Source organism: Echiichthys vipera (assembly GCF_963691815.1).
Source record: "Echiichthys vipera genome assembly, chromosome: 10".
Lineage (NCBI taxonomy): Eukaryota > Metazoa > Chordata > Actinopteri > Perciformes > Trachinidae > Echiichthys > Echiichthys vipera.
The window spans coordinates 32,907,835-32,925,156 of record NC_139835.1 but is presented as its reverse complement, the minus strand read 5'-3'; the positions used below and the strand labels follow the sequence as shown (position 1 = coordinate 32,925,156).

At 53.6% G+C, this 17,322-nt stretch overlaps 1 protein-coding gene across 4 annotated transcripts in view; it reads left to right on the top strand.

Annotated features, from left to right (window-relative positions):
* The window catches only part of lrch1 (leucine-rich repeats and calponin homology (CH) domain containing 1), a 41,733-nt gene extending 25,250 nt beyond the window's left edge, over positions 1-16,483 (top strand). For 2 of the 4 annotated variants that reach the window (XM_083922257.1, XM_083922255.1), the window contains exons 14-18: positions 964-1,036; positions 3,610-3,719; positions 7,206-7,343; positions 7,561-7,638; positions 16,254-16,483. In XM_083922257.1, coding sequence (XP_083778383.1) covers positions 964-1,036; positions 3,610-3,719; positions 7,206-7,343; positions 7,561-7,638; positions 16,254-16,355 — 501 coding nt within the window. In that variant the 3' untranslated portion in view covers positions 16,356-16,483. Of the gene's footprint in view, positions 1-960; positions 1,037-3,609; positions 3,720-7,205; positions 7,344-7,560; positions 7,639-16,253 lie in introns of all 4 variants that reach the window. The other 2 variants (XM_083922256.1, XM_083922254.1) reach the window with 1 other exon arrangement.
* The last annotated feature ends 839 nt before the right edge of the window (positions 16,484-17,322 follow it).

Sequence of the window (17,322 nt, the reverse complement as noted above, 5' to 3'; positions counted from 1 at the left end):
GGACTTTAGATTATTTACCGACACACATCATCCTGTGGCCGACCACTCACAGGAGGAACCGCTGAACCTTCACTGCACGGGTGCCAAAGAGAGAGCTGAGTCCGGATCCTGGGCAGTGAGTCGGAGTGGTTCCCGGTGGGGGTCGGCCTCCTCCAGGGGGGCACTCTGTCCCCAATCCTGTTTGTGGTTTTCATGGACAGGATATGGAGGCGTAGTCGTGGTGGGGAGGGGCTGCAGGTGGGTGGGCTGAGGATCTGGTCTCTGACGTGGTCCTGATGGCGTCGTGGGTCAGGGACCTTCAGCACTCACTGGATCGGTTCACAGCCGAGTGTGAAACGGCCGGGATGAGGATCAGCACCTCTGGATCTGAGGCCGTGGCTCTCAGCAGGAAACCGCTGGATTGTTCCTCCGGGTCTGGAACGAGTCCTGACCCCAAGTGAAGGACTTCAAGGACCTCGGGATCTGGTTCACGAGTGAGGGGACGATGGAGCGTGAGTTTGGCCGGAGAATCGGAGCAGCGGCCGCTGCTCCTTTGCGTTGAAAGCAGCCAGTTGAGGTGGTTCAGGACCATCTGGATGAACCCTGTAAACAGGCGTCTAAGTGAAAGGGACGGCATTCTGACGCAGTGGTGACGAGTCCGTCCACATGAGGACGCGTCCTTCTCTCAGCTGACTCTTTAATGACAGGATTTTATTGTTAGCGTCACACGTGTGAGATCAGACGTGAACAGGTGGAAATGGGGAGACGTTTCCCTGCTGGATAGTTTCCAAAGAAGTTCAGTCTCTCCTAAAAGTCCAGCGGCTTAAATGAGTCGAGTGATTGTTAAAGACAGCGTTGAGTGCTGCTGTTAACTGCAGGTCCCTGAACCCATCACATGTTTGTAAGTCTGTGCCTTTTCAAACCTGTTCAGTAAAAAATTCTGGGATTGTTTGTTAAGACGAGTTTCCATTTCTGCTGCAGCAGCGTCACAACAGATCTCCAGCCAGCGGACCTCCCTCCGTCTGCAGCCCCGTGTTCGGACTGAAGCCGCGTTCAGGTGAGTGGATCTGGGCTCAGAGGGCTCAGGGACCTGGGCCACCGGGTTTCCAGCTCTGATCAGACTTTAATGGTCACTGCTCGTCTGCAGGAACTTTGTGCTTTTGTCCTTTTTTTGGAGCTAGCTTCCATCCAGCATTGTTTGCTAACTGCTACTGAAGCTAACATGATGCTAACAGCATGTGGAGGTGATTTGTAATGTGAATTGCCACTAATCTTTATTTTGTTTTGTGTTACGTGTTGTCATGTCCCCTTTTCACGCTTTTATTTTCTGATCTACGTGTTTTTTTCTCCTCTCACTTTTCTGCTGCATGACCTTTACTGTGAAAATCTTCTGATCTGCTGCATGACCTTTACTGTGAAAATCTTCTGAACTGCTGCATGACCTTTACTGTGAAAATCTTCTGATCTGCTGCATGACCTTTACTGTGAAAATCTTCTGATCTGCTGCATGACCTTTACTGTGAAAATCTTCTGATCTGCTGCATGACCTTTACTGTGAAAATCTTCTGAACTGCTGCATGACCTTTACTGTGAAAATCTTCTGAACTGCTGCATGACCTTTACTGTGAAAATCTTCTGATCTGCTGCATGACCTTTACTGTGAAAATCTTCTGATCTGCTGCATGACCTTTACTGTGAAAATCTTCTGAACTGCTGCATGACCTTTACTGTGAAAATCTTCTGATCTGCTGCATGACCTTTACTGTGAAAATCTTCTGATCTGCTGCATGACCTTTACTGTGAAAATCTTCTGATCTGCTGCATGACCTTTACTGTGAAAATCTTCTGATCTGCTGCATGACCTTTACTGTGAAAATCTTCTGATCTGCTGCATGACTTTTATTGTGAAAAACTGTTTGTCGGTGTTTACATGGCATGAACGTTGCCTCGCTCTCCTTGATGGCGCCCGACCTTCCTGCTCTGGATGCTCCACGCCCACCTCTTGCGTCTCCCTGGCCACTCCCACCTCCTGATTGTAGCCCCGCCCTCTCTGCCCTGCTCGCCCCCTCCTTCCTGTCTCGCCCTCTCCCTCCTCTCGCAGGCCTCGCTCCTTCATAGAGAAACACCTCGTAGCCATGACGACGGAAGCGCGCACAGCCGCAGTAGGTCCCGCCTCTTTAAGGCTGCTGAGATCCCCCGACGCAGGTGTTCAAACCGTGCTGGACCTTCGGCCGAACGTCTGGTCCATGAAAGAGTTCTTTGTGCTCAGAATAATAGATAATAAGAGAAATGTGAAGCTGCCGTTGAAAGAATTAAGCCTCCTCCCTGCTCTGGTTAGCTCCTCCCTGCTCTGGTTAGCTCCTCCCTGCTCTCGTTAGCTCCTCCCTGCTCTGGTTAGCTCCTCCCTGCTCTGGTTAGCTCCTCCCTGCTCTGGTTAGCTCCTTCCTGCTCTGGTTAGCTCCTCCCTGCTCTGGTTAGCTCCTCCCTGCTCTGGTTAGCTCCTCCCTGCTCGGGTTAGCTCCTTCCTGCTCTGGTTAGCTCCTTCCTGCTCTGGTTAGCTCCTCCCACAGACTCAGCTGCAGCCTTCTGTGCGTCCTCTGCGTCCGTCTCCTCCGTATTTCTGTTCGTATCCTGAAAGCTGACGGATGCGTACAGATACGGAGCAAACGTTGCAGTACCACCTGAAATCGTAGGGGGGCAGTGTCGAGCACCGCACACAAGAAAGTGGCGTGAATATCAGTCTAACTCTGTCTTCTTCTTCTTCTTCTTCTTGTGTTGTCTCAGTCTAACTCTGTCTTCTTCTTCTTCTTCTTCTTGTGTTGTCTCGGTCTAACTCTGTCTTCTTCTTCTTCTTCTTCTTGTGTTGTCTCGGTCTAACTCTGTCTTCTTCTTCTTGTGTTGTCTCAGTCTAACTCTGTCTTCTTCTTCTTCTTCTTGTGTTGTCTCAGTCTAACTCTGTCTTCTTCTTCTTCTTCTTGTGTTGTCTCAGTCTAACTCTGTCTTCTTCTTCTTCTTCTTGTGTTGTCTCAGTCTAACTCTGTCTTCTTCTTCTTGTGTTGTCTCGGTCTAACTCTGTCTTCTTCTTGTGTTGTCTCAGTCTAACTCTGTCTTCTTCTTCTTCTTCTTCTTCTTCTTGTGTTGTCTCAGTCTAACTCTGTCTTCTTCTTCTTCTTCTTGTGTTGTCTCAGTCTAACTCTGTCTTCTTCTTCTTCTTCTTCTTGTGTTGTCTCAGTCTAACTCTGTCTTCTTCTTCTTCTTCTTCTTCTTGTGTTGTCTCAGTCTAACTCTGTCTTCTTCTTCTTGTGTTGTCTCAGTCTAACTCTGTCTTCTTCTTCTTCTTCTTGTGTTGTCTCAGTCTAACTCTGTCTTCTTCTTCTTCTTCTTGTGTTGTCTCAGTCTAACTCTGTCTTCTTCTTCTTCTTCTTCTTCTTCTTGTGTTGTCTCAGTCTAACTCTGTCTTCTTCTTCTTGTGTTGTCTCGGTCTAACTCTGTCTTCTTCTTCTTGTGTTGTCTCAGTCTAACTCTGTCTTCTTCTTCTTCTTCTTCTTCTTCTTGTGTTGTCTCAGTCTAACTCTGTCTTCTTCTTCTTGTGTTGTCTTGGTCTAACTCTGTCTTCTTCTTCTCTCTCAGTTTTCCTGCGGAGCCACAAGAGTCTGGAGTCCGTTGATCCTCAGTTCACGATGCGGAGGAAGATGGAGCAGCTGAGGGAGGAGCTGGAGCTCACAGAGCAGCTGAGAGACGTGAGATCATCTGTGTCATTAAGAATATTCTGTGCTTTCTGAGACCTTTTGTAGTTTTTCCCTCACAAAACACATGAAACATGTAAACACATGAGAACGATTACGCAGCCGTGTGTTCACTCTGTCAGTGGGGGAAGAACACTATCAACAGCTGATTCAATCATTTTTCACACGTGACAAGTTTAGATGGAGGTTGTGTTTGGAGCGTGGATCCAGACTTACCCAGGGTTAGGGTCCAGGGTTAGGGTCCAGGGTCAGGGTTAGGGTCCAGGGTTAGGGTCCAGGGTTAGGGTTAGGGTCCAGGGTTAGGGTCCAGGGTTAGGGTCCAGGGTTAGGGCCAAGGGTTAGAGCCCAGGGTTAGGGCCCAGGGTTAGGGTCCAGGGTTAGGGTCCAGGGTTAGGGCCCAGGGTTAGGGTCCAGGGTTAGGGTCCAGGGTTAGGGTCCAGGGTCAGGGTTAGGGTCCAGGGTTAGGGCCAAGGGTTAGAGCCCAGGGTTAGGGCCCAGGGTTAGGGTCCAGGGTCAGGGTTAGGGTCCAGGGTTAGGGCCAAGGGTTAGAGCCCAGGGTTAGGGCCCAGGGTTAGGGCCCAGGGTTAGGGTCCAGGCTTAGGGCCAAGGGTTAGAGCCCAGGGTTAGGGCCCAGGGTTAGGGCCCAGGGTTAGGGTCCAGGGCTAGGGTCCAGGGTTAGAGCCCAGGGTTAGGGCCCAGGGTTAGGGCCCAGGGTTAGGGCCCAGGGTTAGGGTCCAGGGTTAGGGTTAGAGTCCAGGGTTAGGGCCAAGGGTTAGAGCCCAGGGTTAGGGTCCAGGGTTAGGGTCCAGGGTTAGGGTCCAGGGTTAGGGTCCAGGGTTAGGGCCCAGGGTTAGGGTCCAGGGTTAGGGCCCAGGGTTAGGGCCCAGGGTTAGGGCCCAGGGTTAGGGTCCAGGGTTAGGGTTAGGGTCCAGGGTTAGGGCCAAGGGTTAGAGCCCAGGGTTAGGGCCCAGGGTTAGGGCCCAGGGTTAGGGCCCAGGGTTAGGGCCCAGGGTTAGGGTCCAGGGTTAGGGTCCAGGGTTAGGGTTAGGGTCCAGGGTTAGGGCCAAGGGTTAGAGCCCAGGGTTAGGGCCCAGGGTTAGGGCCCAGGGTTAGGGCCCAGGGTTAGGGCCCAGGGTTAGGGCCCAGGGTTAGGGCCCAGGGTTAGGGTTAGGGTCCAGGGTTAGGGCCAAGGGTTAGAGCCCAGGGTTAGGGCCCAGGGTTAGGGCCCAGGGTTAGGGTCCAGGGTTAGGGCCCAGGGTTAGGGCCCAGGGTTAGGGCCCAGGGTTAGGGCCCAGACATGGAGGAGTAACATCTGTGCACCTGTACAGAGCAGCATTCACAGAACCCTCTAAACCGTCAGGGTGGATCCCAAAGGTGACTTTCTAAAATACGGTTAATAGGCCACGATATCTCATGGTTACAGGTCGTCTCAAACGACCCGTGACAAGCTCATCTCATCTTCAGCCTCTTATCCGGGGTCGGGTCGCGGGGGCAGCAGCTTTAGCAGGGGACCCCAAACTTCCCTTTCCCAGGCCACATTAACCAGCTCTGACTGGGGGATCCTGAGGCGTTCCCAGGCCAGTGTGGAGATCTAATCTCTGCACCTGGTCCTGGGTCTTCCCCGAGGCCTCCTCCCAGCTGGACGTGCCTGGAACACCTCCCTAGGGAGGCGCCCAGGGTTCATCCAGACCAGATGATCCTGAACCACCTCAACTGGCTCCTTTCAACACAAAGGAGCAGCGGCTCTACTCCGAGTTCCTCACGGATGCTGAACTTCTCCCCCTCTCTCTAAGGGAGACTCCAGACCCCCTCCTGAGGAAACACACTTCACACGCTTGGACCTGGACCTGGTTCTTTGGGTCCTGACCTGGACCTGGTTCTTTGGGTCCTGACCTGGACCTGGTTCTTTGGGTCCTGACCTGGACCTGGTTCTTTGGGTACTGACCTGGACCTGGTTCTGTGGGTCCTGACCTGGACCTGGTTCTTTGGGTCCTGACCTGGACCTGGTTCTGTGGGTCCTGACCTGGACCTGGTTCTTTGGGTCCTGACCCAGCTTTCAGGACCACAGGTGAGGGTAGGAACCAGGACTGAGGGGTAGAGCGACTGCAGCTCCGCCCCCGCTGCTCCATCGTCCCCTCACTCGTGAACCAGATCCCGAGGAACTTGAAGTCCTTCACTTGGGGTCAGGACTCGTTCCAGACCTGGAGGAACAATCCAGCGGTTTCCTGCTGAGAGCCACGACGCCACCAGGACCACGTCAGAGACCAGATCCTCAGCCCACCCAACTGCAGCCCCTCCCCACCACGACTACGCACACTCCCAGACCCCCTCCAAGATCTTTGAGAGTGCAGAGCTGGTCCTGGTCCAGGTCCAGGACTGGATCCACCTGGTTCCTCTTCAGTCTGAGGTTCTACAGGACCAACCTCCTTTCCAGCACCTTGGAGTCGACTTCACTAGGGAGGCTGAGGAGTGTGATCCCCCTGGAACTGGCTCACACCCTCTGGTCCCCCTTTCTGAACAGGAACCACCACCCCGGTCTGCCACTCCCTCGGCACTGTCCCAGACTTCCACCAGTGTGTCAGAGACGTGTGGACCAGGACCAGGACCAGGACCAGGACCAGGACCAGGACGGCCCCTCCAGACCCAGAGCTTTCAGCATGTGTGGATGCAGCTCATGGATCCTGGGGCTTTGCCTCTGTGGACTTGTTTCCTTCCTCAGTGACTTCTGTCAGAGATGTTGACGATGATCCCCATCAGCCTCCAGCTCTGCCTCTACAAAAGAGGGCGTGTTGGGCCCATTCAGGACTTCCTCAGAGTCCTTCCACCGCCCCATGACCTCATCAGCTGAGGGCACCAGCGTCCCGTCCTTACTGTAACAGCTTGGACGGTTCCCCGTGTCCCCCTCCTGAGGTGCTGAATGGTGGTCCAGAAGCACCTCGGTGCCCCCCAAAGTCCTTCTCCAGGACTTGTGTGAACTCCTCCCACACCCGCTGCTTTGCCTCTGACCCAGCAGAGGCTGCAGCCCTTCAGACCTGTGGGGACCTCAGAACCACCTCCGGAGTCTTCTGGGAGACCAGATCCTGAAGGCCTCCTTCTTCAGGGGGACCCCTGACCCCCGGGGTCCACCACGGTGTTCCAGGGTCCCCGCCCCTTGAGGCACCTGAGACCTTGAGGCCACAGCTCACCGCTGCAGCTTCAGCAGTGGAAGCTTTGAACATCGCCCGCTCCGGTTCGATGCCCCCGACCTCCACAGGGACGCCAGAAACGCTCCCATTTGATAAATGATTTTCAGATTTATAGACTTTTAGAATAAATGATGTACGTCTCACTCATATGTTTCAGCCTTGAAAGGAATTATTAATGGAATCTTTTGGGGCCGTTGGCGGGGTCATGATATCTTAATATTTCTACACTTCAGCGCCTCAGATGTCGAAGCCCTTCTACTCACAGAAGCCTGTTTCTCTGTTGTTTCCTCCTCAGAGCATCGAGAGCAGGCTGAAGACCGTCCTTCCTGAAGACCTCGGAGCATCGCTGATGGACGGCGTGGTGCTCTGCCATCTGGCCAATCACATTCGCCCACGCTCTGTCGGCAGCATCCACGTTCCCTCGCCTGCAGTGGTACGTCTTAGTGCTGACCCCTGACCTCCGACCCCTGACCTCCGACCTTTGACCTCCGACCCCTGACCTCTGACCTCTGAGATCCTCTGAAGTGCATTCACTGTGACAGAGCTTCATCTTTCTCTCAGATTGTTTCTTTAAACAGAAAAAAGGAGCTTAAACGTAGTTTAGAAGGAATTTGTTTTGTATAAATGTGTCGTTGTGTTTGTGCTTGCAGCCCAAACTCAGCATGGCCAAGTGTCGGAGAAATGTGGAGAACTTTCTAGATGCCTGCAGAAAGATCGGTGTTCCAGAGGTAAGAGCTTCAGTGTTAGTGAACGACAGCATCTCTTTCCGAGTGTCACTTTAAAAACCTAACAACAGACCAGAGTCCTCGTCCCCCGGGTCAGACCAGAGTCCCCCGGGTCAGACCAGAGTCCCCCGGGTCAGACCAGAGTCCTCGTCCCCCGGGTCAGACCAGAGTCCCCCGGGTCAGACCAGAGTCCTCGTCCCCCGGGTCAGACCAGAGTCCTCGTCCCCCGGGTCAGACCAGAGTCCCCCGGGTCAGACCAGAGTCCCCGGGGTCAGACCAGAGTCCTCGTCCCCCGGGTCAGACCAGAGTCCCCCGGGTCAGACCAGAGTCCCCCGGGTCAGACCAGAGTCCCCCGGGTCAGACCAGAGTCCTCGTCCCCCGGGTCAGACCAGAGTCCCCCGGGTCAGACCAGAGTCCCCCGGGTCAGACCAGAGTCCTCCTCCCCCGGGTCATCCAGAGTCCTCCTCCCCCGGGTCAGACCAGAGTCCCCCGGGTCAGACCAGAGTCCCCCGGGTCAGACCAGAGTCCTCACCCCCCTGGGTCAGACTAGAGTCCTCGTCCCCCGGGTCAGACCAGAGTCCCCCGGGTCAGACCAGAGTCCTCCTCCCCCGGGTCAGACCAGAGTCCCCCGGGTCAGACCAGAGTCCTCCTCCAGTCCTGGTTCTTCCTCATGGAAACATTTTCCCCGGAGTAATCTCAGGGTTCTGGTCTGCTCATGCTCCGTGGGTTCGACCCCCCCCCCCCACTCCACTGCAGCGGCTTCAGACCCGGAAACAGAAGAAACCATGAAGCAACGGCGCCCAAAACAAGGTGACGACGACGACGACGACGACAACAACAACAACGACGTGCCGGTTACAGATGCTTTTAACGGTGACGTGCCGGTTACAGATGCTTTTAACGGTGACGTGCCGGTTACAGATGCTTTTAACGGTAACGTGCCGGTTACAGATGCTTTTAACGGTGACGTGCCGGTTACAGACGCTTCTCCGTGGAGCACATTCCGTTTTTTTCCAAGACTGCGACGAGAGACCTGTGGACACGTTTGTGGTTCAGGTCTTTGTCTCCGGACTGTTGCAGCCATTGTTCGTCATTGTTCGGGCCGTAGTTAGTCTGATGAGGCACCTGTGTGGAGGCCTCCCACCTGTGTGGAGGCGTCGCACCTGTGTGGAGGCGTCGCACCTGTGTGGAGGCCTCCCACCTGTGTGGAGGCGTCGCACCTGTGTGGAGGCGTCCCACCTGTGTGGAGGCGTCGCACCTGTGTGGAGGCGTCGCACCTGTGTGGAGGCGTCGCACCTGTGTGGAGGCGTCGCACCTGTGTGGAGGCGTCCCACCTGTGTGGAGGCGTCCCACCTGTGTGGAGGCGTCGCACCTGTGTGGAGGCGTCGCACCTGTGTGGAGGCGTCCCAGCTGAGTGAGGCAGACAGGAAGTGGTACAGGTTTTTTCTTGACTGATATTTTATCTTTTGTTTTCGCTAATTTTGAAATAAAGTCGTAAACAAAGTCGTCGGCTGATCTTTAGTGTGTTTGGAGCCGAAGGCACGAGCGTGTCGCTCTGTTGAGGAGCATCGACTCTGTGGAGAGGTAACGACTGTGGAACCGCAGAGCCCACGATTCATCACGGAGCGCCATCGAGCGACTGCAGACAGGTGGTTCTTCGTCCTTTAAAGGAGCCGTCCGGGTCTCAGCAGCAGGAAGCTGCTGGTGTTTGAGGTCCTGACCCATTTAACCCATGAGGTGCAGGGATTTCAACCAGCAACCTCCGACCTGAGAACACCCTCCTCCGTTCATCAGAGAAACTGTAAACTGCAGATTGTTGCATTGATATGAACTAAACCAGATCTGAGAGGACGTTTAACGGCTGAGTCACACTTTTCCACGTTCAGACTCGTTTAAACTTTAAAAGAAGATTTTGGATTAAAAGAGAATCCAAAGCGTTTGTGTTGAATCACGAGTGTCACTGAAGACGTGAGTCACCCGCGTCCTCTCAGGACTGGTCGCACCTGCCTCCTTGCCTCCTTATGGTTCTCATCGCTGTCAAACGGCTTCTTAATGTCGACATGTAACGCTGAGTCATCACCGCTGATGTCACCGCTGATGTCATCGCTGCCTGTGGCTTCAGCTTCCTCCATCATGAGTGTGTGTGTGTGTGTGTGAAAGATATTACTCCTCCTAGCATGTCGCTAATGTTGTTAGCAATAAAGCAGCGATTTCCACTGAAATGACAAATGAAACTTTATAAACAACAACAACAACAACAGGACAGAACCTCGTGTGCTCAGTTTCATTCAAATAGAAACGTTTCTCTGCAACTAGCATGCAGCTAGCATGCAGCTAGCATGCAGCTAGCATGCAGCTACATGCAGCTAGCATGAAGCTAGCATCGCTAGAGGTCTTTAGCTTCACGTCGTGCCTGAAGCAAAAGACCTCGTTTGAAGTCTTCAGGTTTGACGTCGGGTTCACCTCAGACGGGTTCTCCTCAGACGGGTTCACCTCAGACGGGTTCACCTCAGACGGGTTCTCCTCAGGCGGGTTCACCTCAGACGGGTTCTCCTCAGACGGGTTCTTCTCAGACGGGTTCTCCTCAGACGGGTTCACCTCAGGCGGGTTCACCTCAGACGGGTTCACCTCAGACGGGTTCACCTCAGACGGGTTCTCCTCAGACGGGTTCTCCTCAGACGGGTTCACCTCAGACGGGTTCACCTCAGACGGGTTCTCCTCAGACGGGTTCTCCTCAGACGGGTTCTTCTCAGACGGGTTCACCTCAGACGGGTTCTTCTCAGACGGGTTCTCCTCAGACGGGTTCACCTCAGGCGGGTTCACCTCAGACGGGTTCACCTCAGACGGGTTCACCTCAGACGGGTTCTCCTCAGACGGGTTCTCCTCAGACGGGTTCACCTCAGACGGGTTCTCCTCAGACGGGTTCACCTCAGACGGGTTCGCCTCAGACGGGTTCTCCCCAGACGGGTTCTCCTCAGACGGGTTCACCTCAGACGGGTTCTCCTCAGACGGGTTCACCTCAGACGGGTTCTCCTCAGACGGGTTCACCTCAGACGGGTTCTCCTCAGACGGGTTCTCCTCAGACGGGTTCACCTCAGACGGGTTCACCTCAGACGGGTTCTCCTCAGACGGGTTCTCCTCAGACGGGTTCACCTCAGACGGGTTCTCCTCAGGCGGGTTCACCTCAGGCGGGTTCTCCTCAGACGGGTTCTCCTCAGACGGGTTCACCTCAGACAGGTCTCTAACTCTCTCCTGGTCCTGGTCTCTAACTCTCTCCTGGTCCTGGTCTCTAACTCTCTCCTGGTCCTGGTCTCTAACTCTCTCCTGGTCCTGGTCTCTGACTCTCTCCTGGTCCTGGTCTCTAACTCTCTCCTGGTCCTGGTCTCTGACTCTCTCCTGGTCCTGGTCTTTGACTCTCTCCTGGTCCTGGTCTCTGACTCTCTCCTGGTCCTGGTCTCTAACTCTCTCCTGGTCCTGGTCTCTAACTCTCTCCTGGTCCTGGTCTCTAACTCTCTCCTGGTCCTGGTCTCTGACTCTCTCCTGGTCCTGGTCTCTAACTCTCTCCTGGTCCTGGTCCTGGTCTCTAACTCTCTCCTGGTCCTGGTCTCTGACTCTCTCCTGGTCCTGGTCTCTAACTCTCTCCTGGTCCTGGTCTCTAACTCTCTCCTGGTCCTGGTCTCTAACTCTCTCCTGGTCCTGGTCTCCTCTAACTCTGTTTGACCTTTGACCTTGACTGTCTGGTGTCTGTGTGGACGTTTGCTAACAAGCCTGCGCCCTGCAGCTAAGGTGCTAACGATAGCCTCTGTGCTAACATGCTAACAGTAGCCTCTGTGCTAACATGCCAACAGTAGCATCTGTGCTGACATGCTAACAGTAGCGTCTGTGCTAACATGCTAACAGTAGCGTCTGTGCTGACATGCTAACAGTAGCCTCTGTGCTAACATGCTAACAGTAGCCTCTGTGCTAACATGCTAACAGTAGCATCTGTGCTAACATGCTAACAGTAGCATCTGTGCTAACATGCTAACAGTAGCGTCTGTGCTGACATGCTAACAGTAGCGTCTGTGCTAACATGCCAACAGTAGCATCTGTGCTGACATGCTAACAGTAGCGTCTGTGCTAACATGCTAACAGTAGCGTCTGTGCTGACATGCTAACAGTAGCCTCTGTGCTAACATGCTAACAGTAGCCTCTGTGCTAACATGCTAACAGTAGCATCTGTGCTAACATGCTAACAGTAGCGTCTGTGCTGACATGCTAACAGTAGCGTCTGTGCTAACATGCTAACAGTAGCGTCTGTGCTGCACTGCCATCAGCTGCTTCTCTGCTCATTATGGGATGTTTCCTGAGGCTCCTCCCCTCAGTGAGCGTCCCAGCTCGTTACCATGGTAACCCCACTCTCTGTGACCTTTGACCTCCGTGTCCTTTGATTAACCTCCTGCCTCCTCTTCCTCTTTTCTTCTCCTCTTCCTCTTTTCTTCTCCTCTTCCTCTTTTCTTCCTCTTTTCTTCATCCTTTCTTCTCCTCTTCCTCTTTTCTTCTCCTCTTCCTCTTTTCTTCTCCTCTTCCTCTTTTCTTCCTCTTTTCTTCATCCTTTCTTCTCCTCTTCCTCTTTTCTTCTCCTCTTCCTCTTTTCTTCTCCTCTTCCTCTTTTCTTCCTCTTTTCTTCATCCTTTTTTCTCCTCTTCCTCTTTTCTTCTCCTCCGTTGTTTCCTTCCCACCTTCTTCCCTTTTTCCTTCATTCATTCGTTTCCTCTCGTCTTCCTGACGGGCGCCAGTCTTCTGTCTGTTCGCCCTATGACATCATCCAGCGCCGCCTGCAGCCGGTTTCCGCCACTGTTCAGGCACTGGTTGCCATGGATACAGCCTCTCCGGACAGGAAGCGGAAAGAGGCGGTCTCAGCTCCAAGCCCCGCCCCCTCCAGGGCGGTTTCTGTCACCACTCAAACTCCGCCTCCCGCCTGGCAGATCTGGGACCTGATTGGCTCGAGCCTCCTGCACGTCCTCTGCCTCCTTCTGCTGTTTGTGGCGTATAGTTGGAGCGAGCTAACGTTACCGTGACGACAGCCACGTTAACCCTAACCCTATAGTTGGAGCGAGCTAACGTTACCGTGACGACAGCCACATTAACCCTAACCCTATAGTTGGAGCGAGCTAACGTTACCGTGACGACAGCCACGTTAACCCTAACCCTATAGTTGGAGCGAGTTAACGTTACCGTGACGACAGCCACGTTAACCCTAACCCTACAGTTGGGGCGAGCTAACGTTACCGTGACGACAGCCACGTTAACCCTAACCCTATAGTTGGAGCGAGCTAACGTTACCGTGACGACAGCCACGTTAACCCTAACCCTATAGTTGGAGCGAGCTAACGTTACCGTGACGACAGCCACGTTAACCCTAACCCTATAGTTGGGGCGAGCTAACGTTACCGTGACGACAGCCACGTTAACCCTAACCCTACAGTTGGGGCGAGCTAACGTTACCGTGACGACAGCCACGTTAACCCTAACCCTACAGTTGGAGCGAGCTAACGTTACCGTGACGACAGCCACGTTAACCCTAACCCTATAGTTGGAGCGAGCTAACGTTACCGTGACGACAGCCACGTTAACCCTAACCCTATAGTTGGAGCGAGTTAACGTTACCGTGACGACAGCCACGTTAACCCTAACCCTATAGTTGGAGCGAGCTAACGTTACCGTGACGACAGCCACGTTAACCCTAACCCTTTAGTTGGAGCGAGCTAACGTTACCGTGACGACAGCCACGTTAACCCTAACCCTATAGTTGGAGCGAGCCAACGTTACCGTGACGACAGCCACGTTAACCCTAACCCTATAGTTGGAGCGAGTTAACGTTACCGTGACGACAGCCACGTTAACCCTAACCCTATAGTTGGAGAGAGCTAACGTTACCGTGACGACAGCCACGTTAACCCTAACCCTATAGTTGGAGCGAGTTAACGTTACCGTGACGACAGCCACGTTAACCCTAACCCTATAGTTGGAGCGAGCTAACGTTACCGTGACGACAGCCACGTTAAGCCTAACCCTTTAGTTGGAGCGAGCTAACGTTACCGTGACGACAGCCACGTTAACCCTAACCCTATAGTTGGAGCGAGCTAACGTTACCGTGACGACAGCCACGTTAACCCTAACCCTATAGTTGGAGTGAGCTAACGTTACCGTGACGACAGCCACGTTAACCCTAACCCTATAGTTGGAGCGAGCTAACGTTATCGTGACGACAGCCACGTTAACCCTAACCCTATAGTTGGAGCGAGTTAACGTTACCGTGACGACAGCCACGTTAACCCTAACCCTATAGTTGGAGCGAGCTAACGTTACCGTGACGACAGCCACTTTAACCCTAACCCTATAGTTGGAGCGAGCTAACGTTACCGTGACGACAGCCACGTTAACCCTAACCCTATAGTTGGAGTGGGCTAACGTTACCGTGACGACAGCCACGTTAACCCTAACCCTATAGTTGGAGAGAGCTAACGTTACCGTGACGACAGCCACGTTAACCCTAACCCTACAGTTGGGGCGAGCTAACGTTACCGTGACGACAGCCACGTTAACCCTAACCCTATAGTGAGGGCATCAAACAGAGCTCTGTTTAACAATAGACTCTGTTTGTTTCAATAACAGAAGTTAAATAAAAAGCTCTGTTTAACAATAGACTCTGTTTGTTTCAATAACAGAAGTTAAATAAAAAGCTCTGTTTAACAATAGACTGTTTGTTTCAATAACAGAAGTTAAATAAAAAGCTCTGTTTAACAATAGACTGTTTGTTTCAATAACAGAAGTTAAATAAAAAGCTCTGTTTAACAATAGACTGTTTGTTTCAATAACAGAAGTTAAATAAAAAGCTCTGTTTAACAATAGACTCTGTTTGTTTCAATAACAGAAGTTAAATAAAAAGCTCTGTTTAACAATAGACTGTTTGTTTCAATAACAGAAATTAAATAAAAAGCTCTGTTTAACAATAGACTCTGTTTGTTTCAATAACAGAAGTTAAATAAAAAGCTCTGTTTAACAATAGACTCTGTTTGTTTCAATAACAGAAGTTAAATAAAAAGCTCTGTTTAACAATAGACTGTTTGTTTCAATAACAGAAGTTAAATAAAAAGCTCTGTTTAACAATAGACTGTTTGTTTCAATAACAGAAGTTAAATAAAAAGCTCTGTTTAACAATAGACTCTGTTTGTTTCAATAACAGAAGTTAAATAAAAAGCTCTGTTTAACAATAGACTGTTTGTTTCAATAACAGAAGTTAAATAAAAAGCTCTGTTTAACAATAGACTGTTTGTTTCAATAACAGAAGTTAAATAAAAAGCTCTGTTTAACAATAGACTCTGTTTGTTTCAATAACAGAAGTTAAATAAAAAGCTCTGTTTAACAATAGACTGTTTGTTTCAATAACAGAAGTTAAATAAAAAGCTCTGTTTAACAATAGACTCTGTTTGTTTCAATAACAGAAATTAAATAAAAAGCTCTGGCGTCAAACTCTGGACTGAAATACTTTGAGTCTGCTCAGGTCCAGGTCCTGGTCCAGGTTCAGGTTCAGGTCCAGGTCCAGGTCCTGGTCCAGGTTCAGGTTCAGGTCAAGGTCCAGGTCCTGGTCCAGGTCCAGGTCCAGGTTCAGGTTCAGGTCCAGGTTCAGGTTCAGGTCCAGGTCCAGGTCCAGGTCCAGGTTCAGGTCCAGGTTTAGGTCCAGGTCCTGGTCCAGGTCCAGGTCCAGGTTCAGGTTCAGGTCCTGGTCCAGGTCCAGGTTCAGGTTCAGGTCCAGGTCCAGGTTCAGGTCCAGGTTCAGGTTCAGGTCCAGGTCGTCGTTCTCCTCGAAACAACTTCAGTCAAAGCAACTGGACCTGGTTCTGTGTCAGGAAGATGTTTCACCTCTGATCCAAGAGGCTTCATCAGTTCATGTACGCATCTGACCAGGACCAGGACCAGGACCAGGACCAGGATCAGGACCAGGCTGGGACTGGACCAGGACCAGGACTAGGACCAGGACCAGGCTGGACCAGGACCAGGACCAGGCTGGGACTGGACCAGGACCAGGACCAGGCTGAGACTGGACCAGGACCAGGCTGAGACTGGACCAGGACCAGGCTGAGACTGGACCAGGACCAGGCTGGGACTGGACCAGGACCAGGACCAGGCTGGGACTGGACCAGGACCAGGCTGAGACTGGACCAGGACCAGGACCAGGCTGGGACTGGACCAGGACCAGGACCAGGCTGAGACTGGACCAGGACCAGGCTGGGACTGGACCAGGACCAGGCTGAGACTGGACCAGGACCAGGACCAGGCTGAGACTGGACCAGGACCAGGCTGGGACTGGACCAGGACCAGGCTGAGACTGGACCAGGACCAGGACCAGGCTGAGACTGGACCAGGACCAGGACCAGGCTGGGACTGGACCAGGACCAGGACCAGGCTGGGACTGGACCAGGACCAGGCTGAGACTGGACCAGGACTAGGACCAGGCTGGGACTGGACCAGGACCAGGCTGGGACTGGATCTTAGAAACAGGAGGAAGTAAACAAACATTTATATTTATTATAAACTATAAATAATAAAAATAAGTGAAGTTTCTTCTGTTCCAGGAAAAACTGTGTCTCCCTCACCACATCCTGGAGGAGAGAGGCCTGGTGAAGCTGGGCGCCACGGTGGCGGCTCTGACGGACGCCGCGTCCTCCTCCTCCTGACGGACGCCGCGTCCTCCTCCTCCTGACGGACGCCGCGTCCTCCTCCTCCTGACGGACGCCGCGTCCTCCTCCTCCTTCTCCTGACGGACGCCGCGTCCTCCTTCTCCTGACGGACGCCGCGTCCTCCTCCTCCTGACGGACGCCGCGTTCTCCTTCTCCTGACGGACGCCGCGTCCTCCTCCTCCTCCTCCTGACGGACGCCGCGTCCTCCTCCTCCTGACGGACGCCGCGTTCTCCTTCTCCTGACTGCCGCGTCCTCCTCCTCCTCCTCCTGACGGACGCCGCGTCCTCCTCCTCCTGACGGACGCCGCGTCCTCCTCCTCCTGACGGACGCCGCGTCCTCCTCCTCCTGACGGACGCCGCGTCCTCCTCCTCCTGACGGACGCCGCGTTCTCCTTCTCCTGACGGACGCCGCGTCCTCCTCCTCCTCCTCCTCCTGACGGACGCCTCGTCCTCCTTCTCCTGACTGCCGCGTCCTCCTCCTCCTCCTCCTGACGGACGCCGCGTCCTCCTTCTCCTGACTGCCGCGTCCTCCTCCTCCTCCTCCTGACGGACGCCGCGTCCTCCTTCTCCTGACTGCCGCGTCCTCCTCCTCCTCCTCCTCCTCCTGACGGACGCCTCGTCCTCCTCCTCCTGACGGACGCCGCGTCCTCCTCCTCCTGACGGACGCCGCGTCCTCCTCCTCCTGACGGACGCCGCGTCCTCCTCCTCCTGACGGACGCCGCGTCCACCTTCTCCTGACTGCCGCGTCCTCCTCCTCCTCCTCCTGACGGACGCCGCGTCCTCCTTCTCCTGACTGCCGCGTCCTCCTCCTCCTCCTCCTGACGGACGCCGCGTCCTCCTTCTCCTGACTGCCGCGTCCTCCTCCTCCTCCTCCTCCTCCTGACGGACGCCTCGTCCTCCTCCTCCTGACGGACGCCTCGTCCTCCTTCTCCTGACTGCCGCGTCCTCCTCCTCCTGACGGACG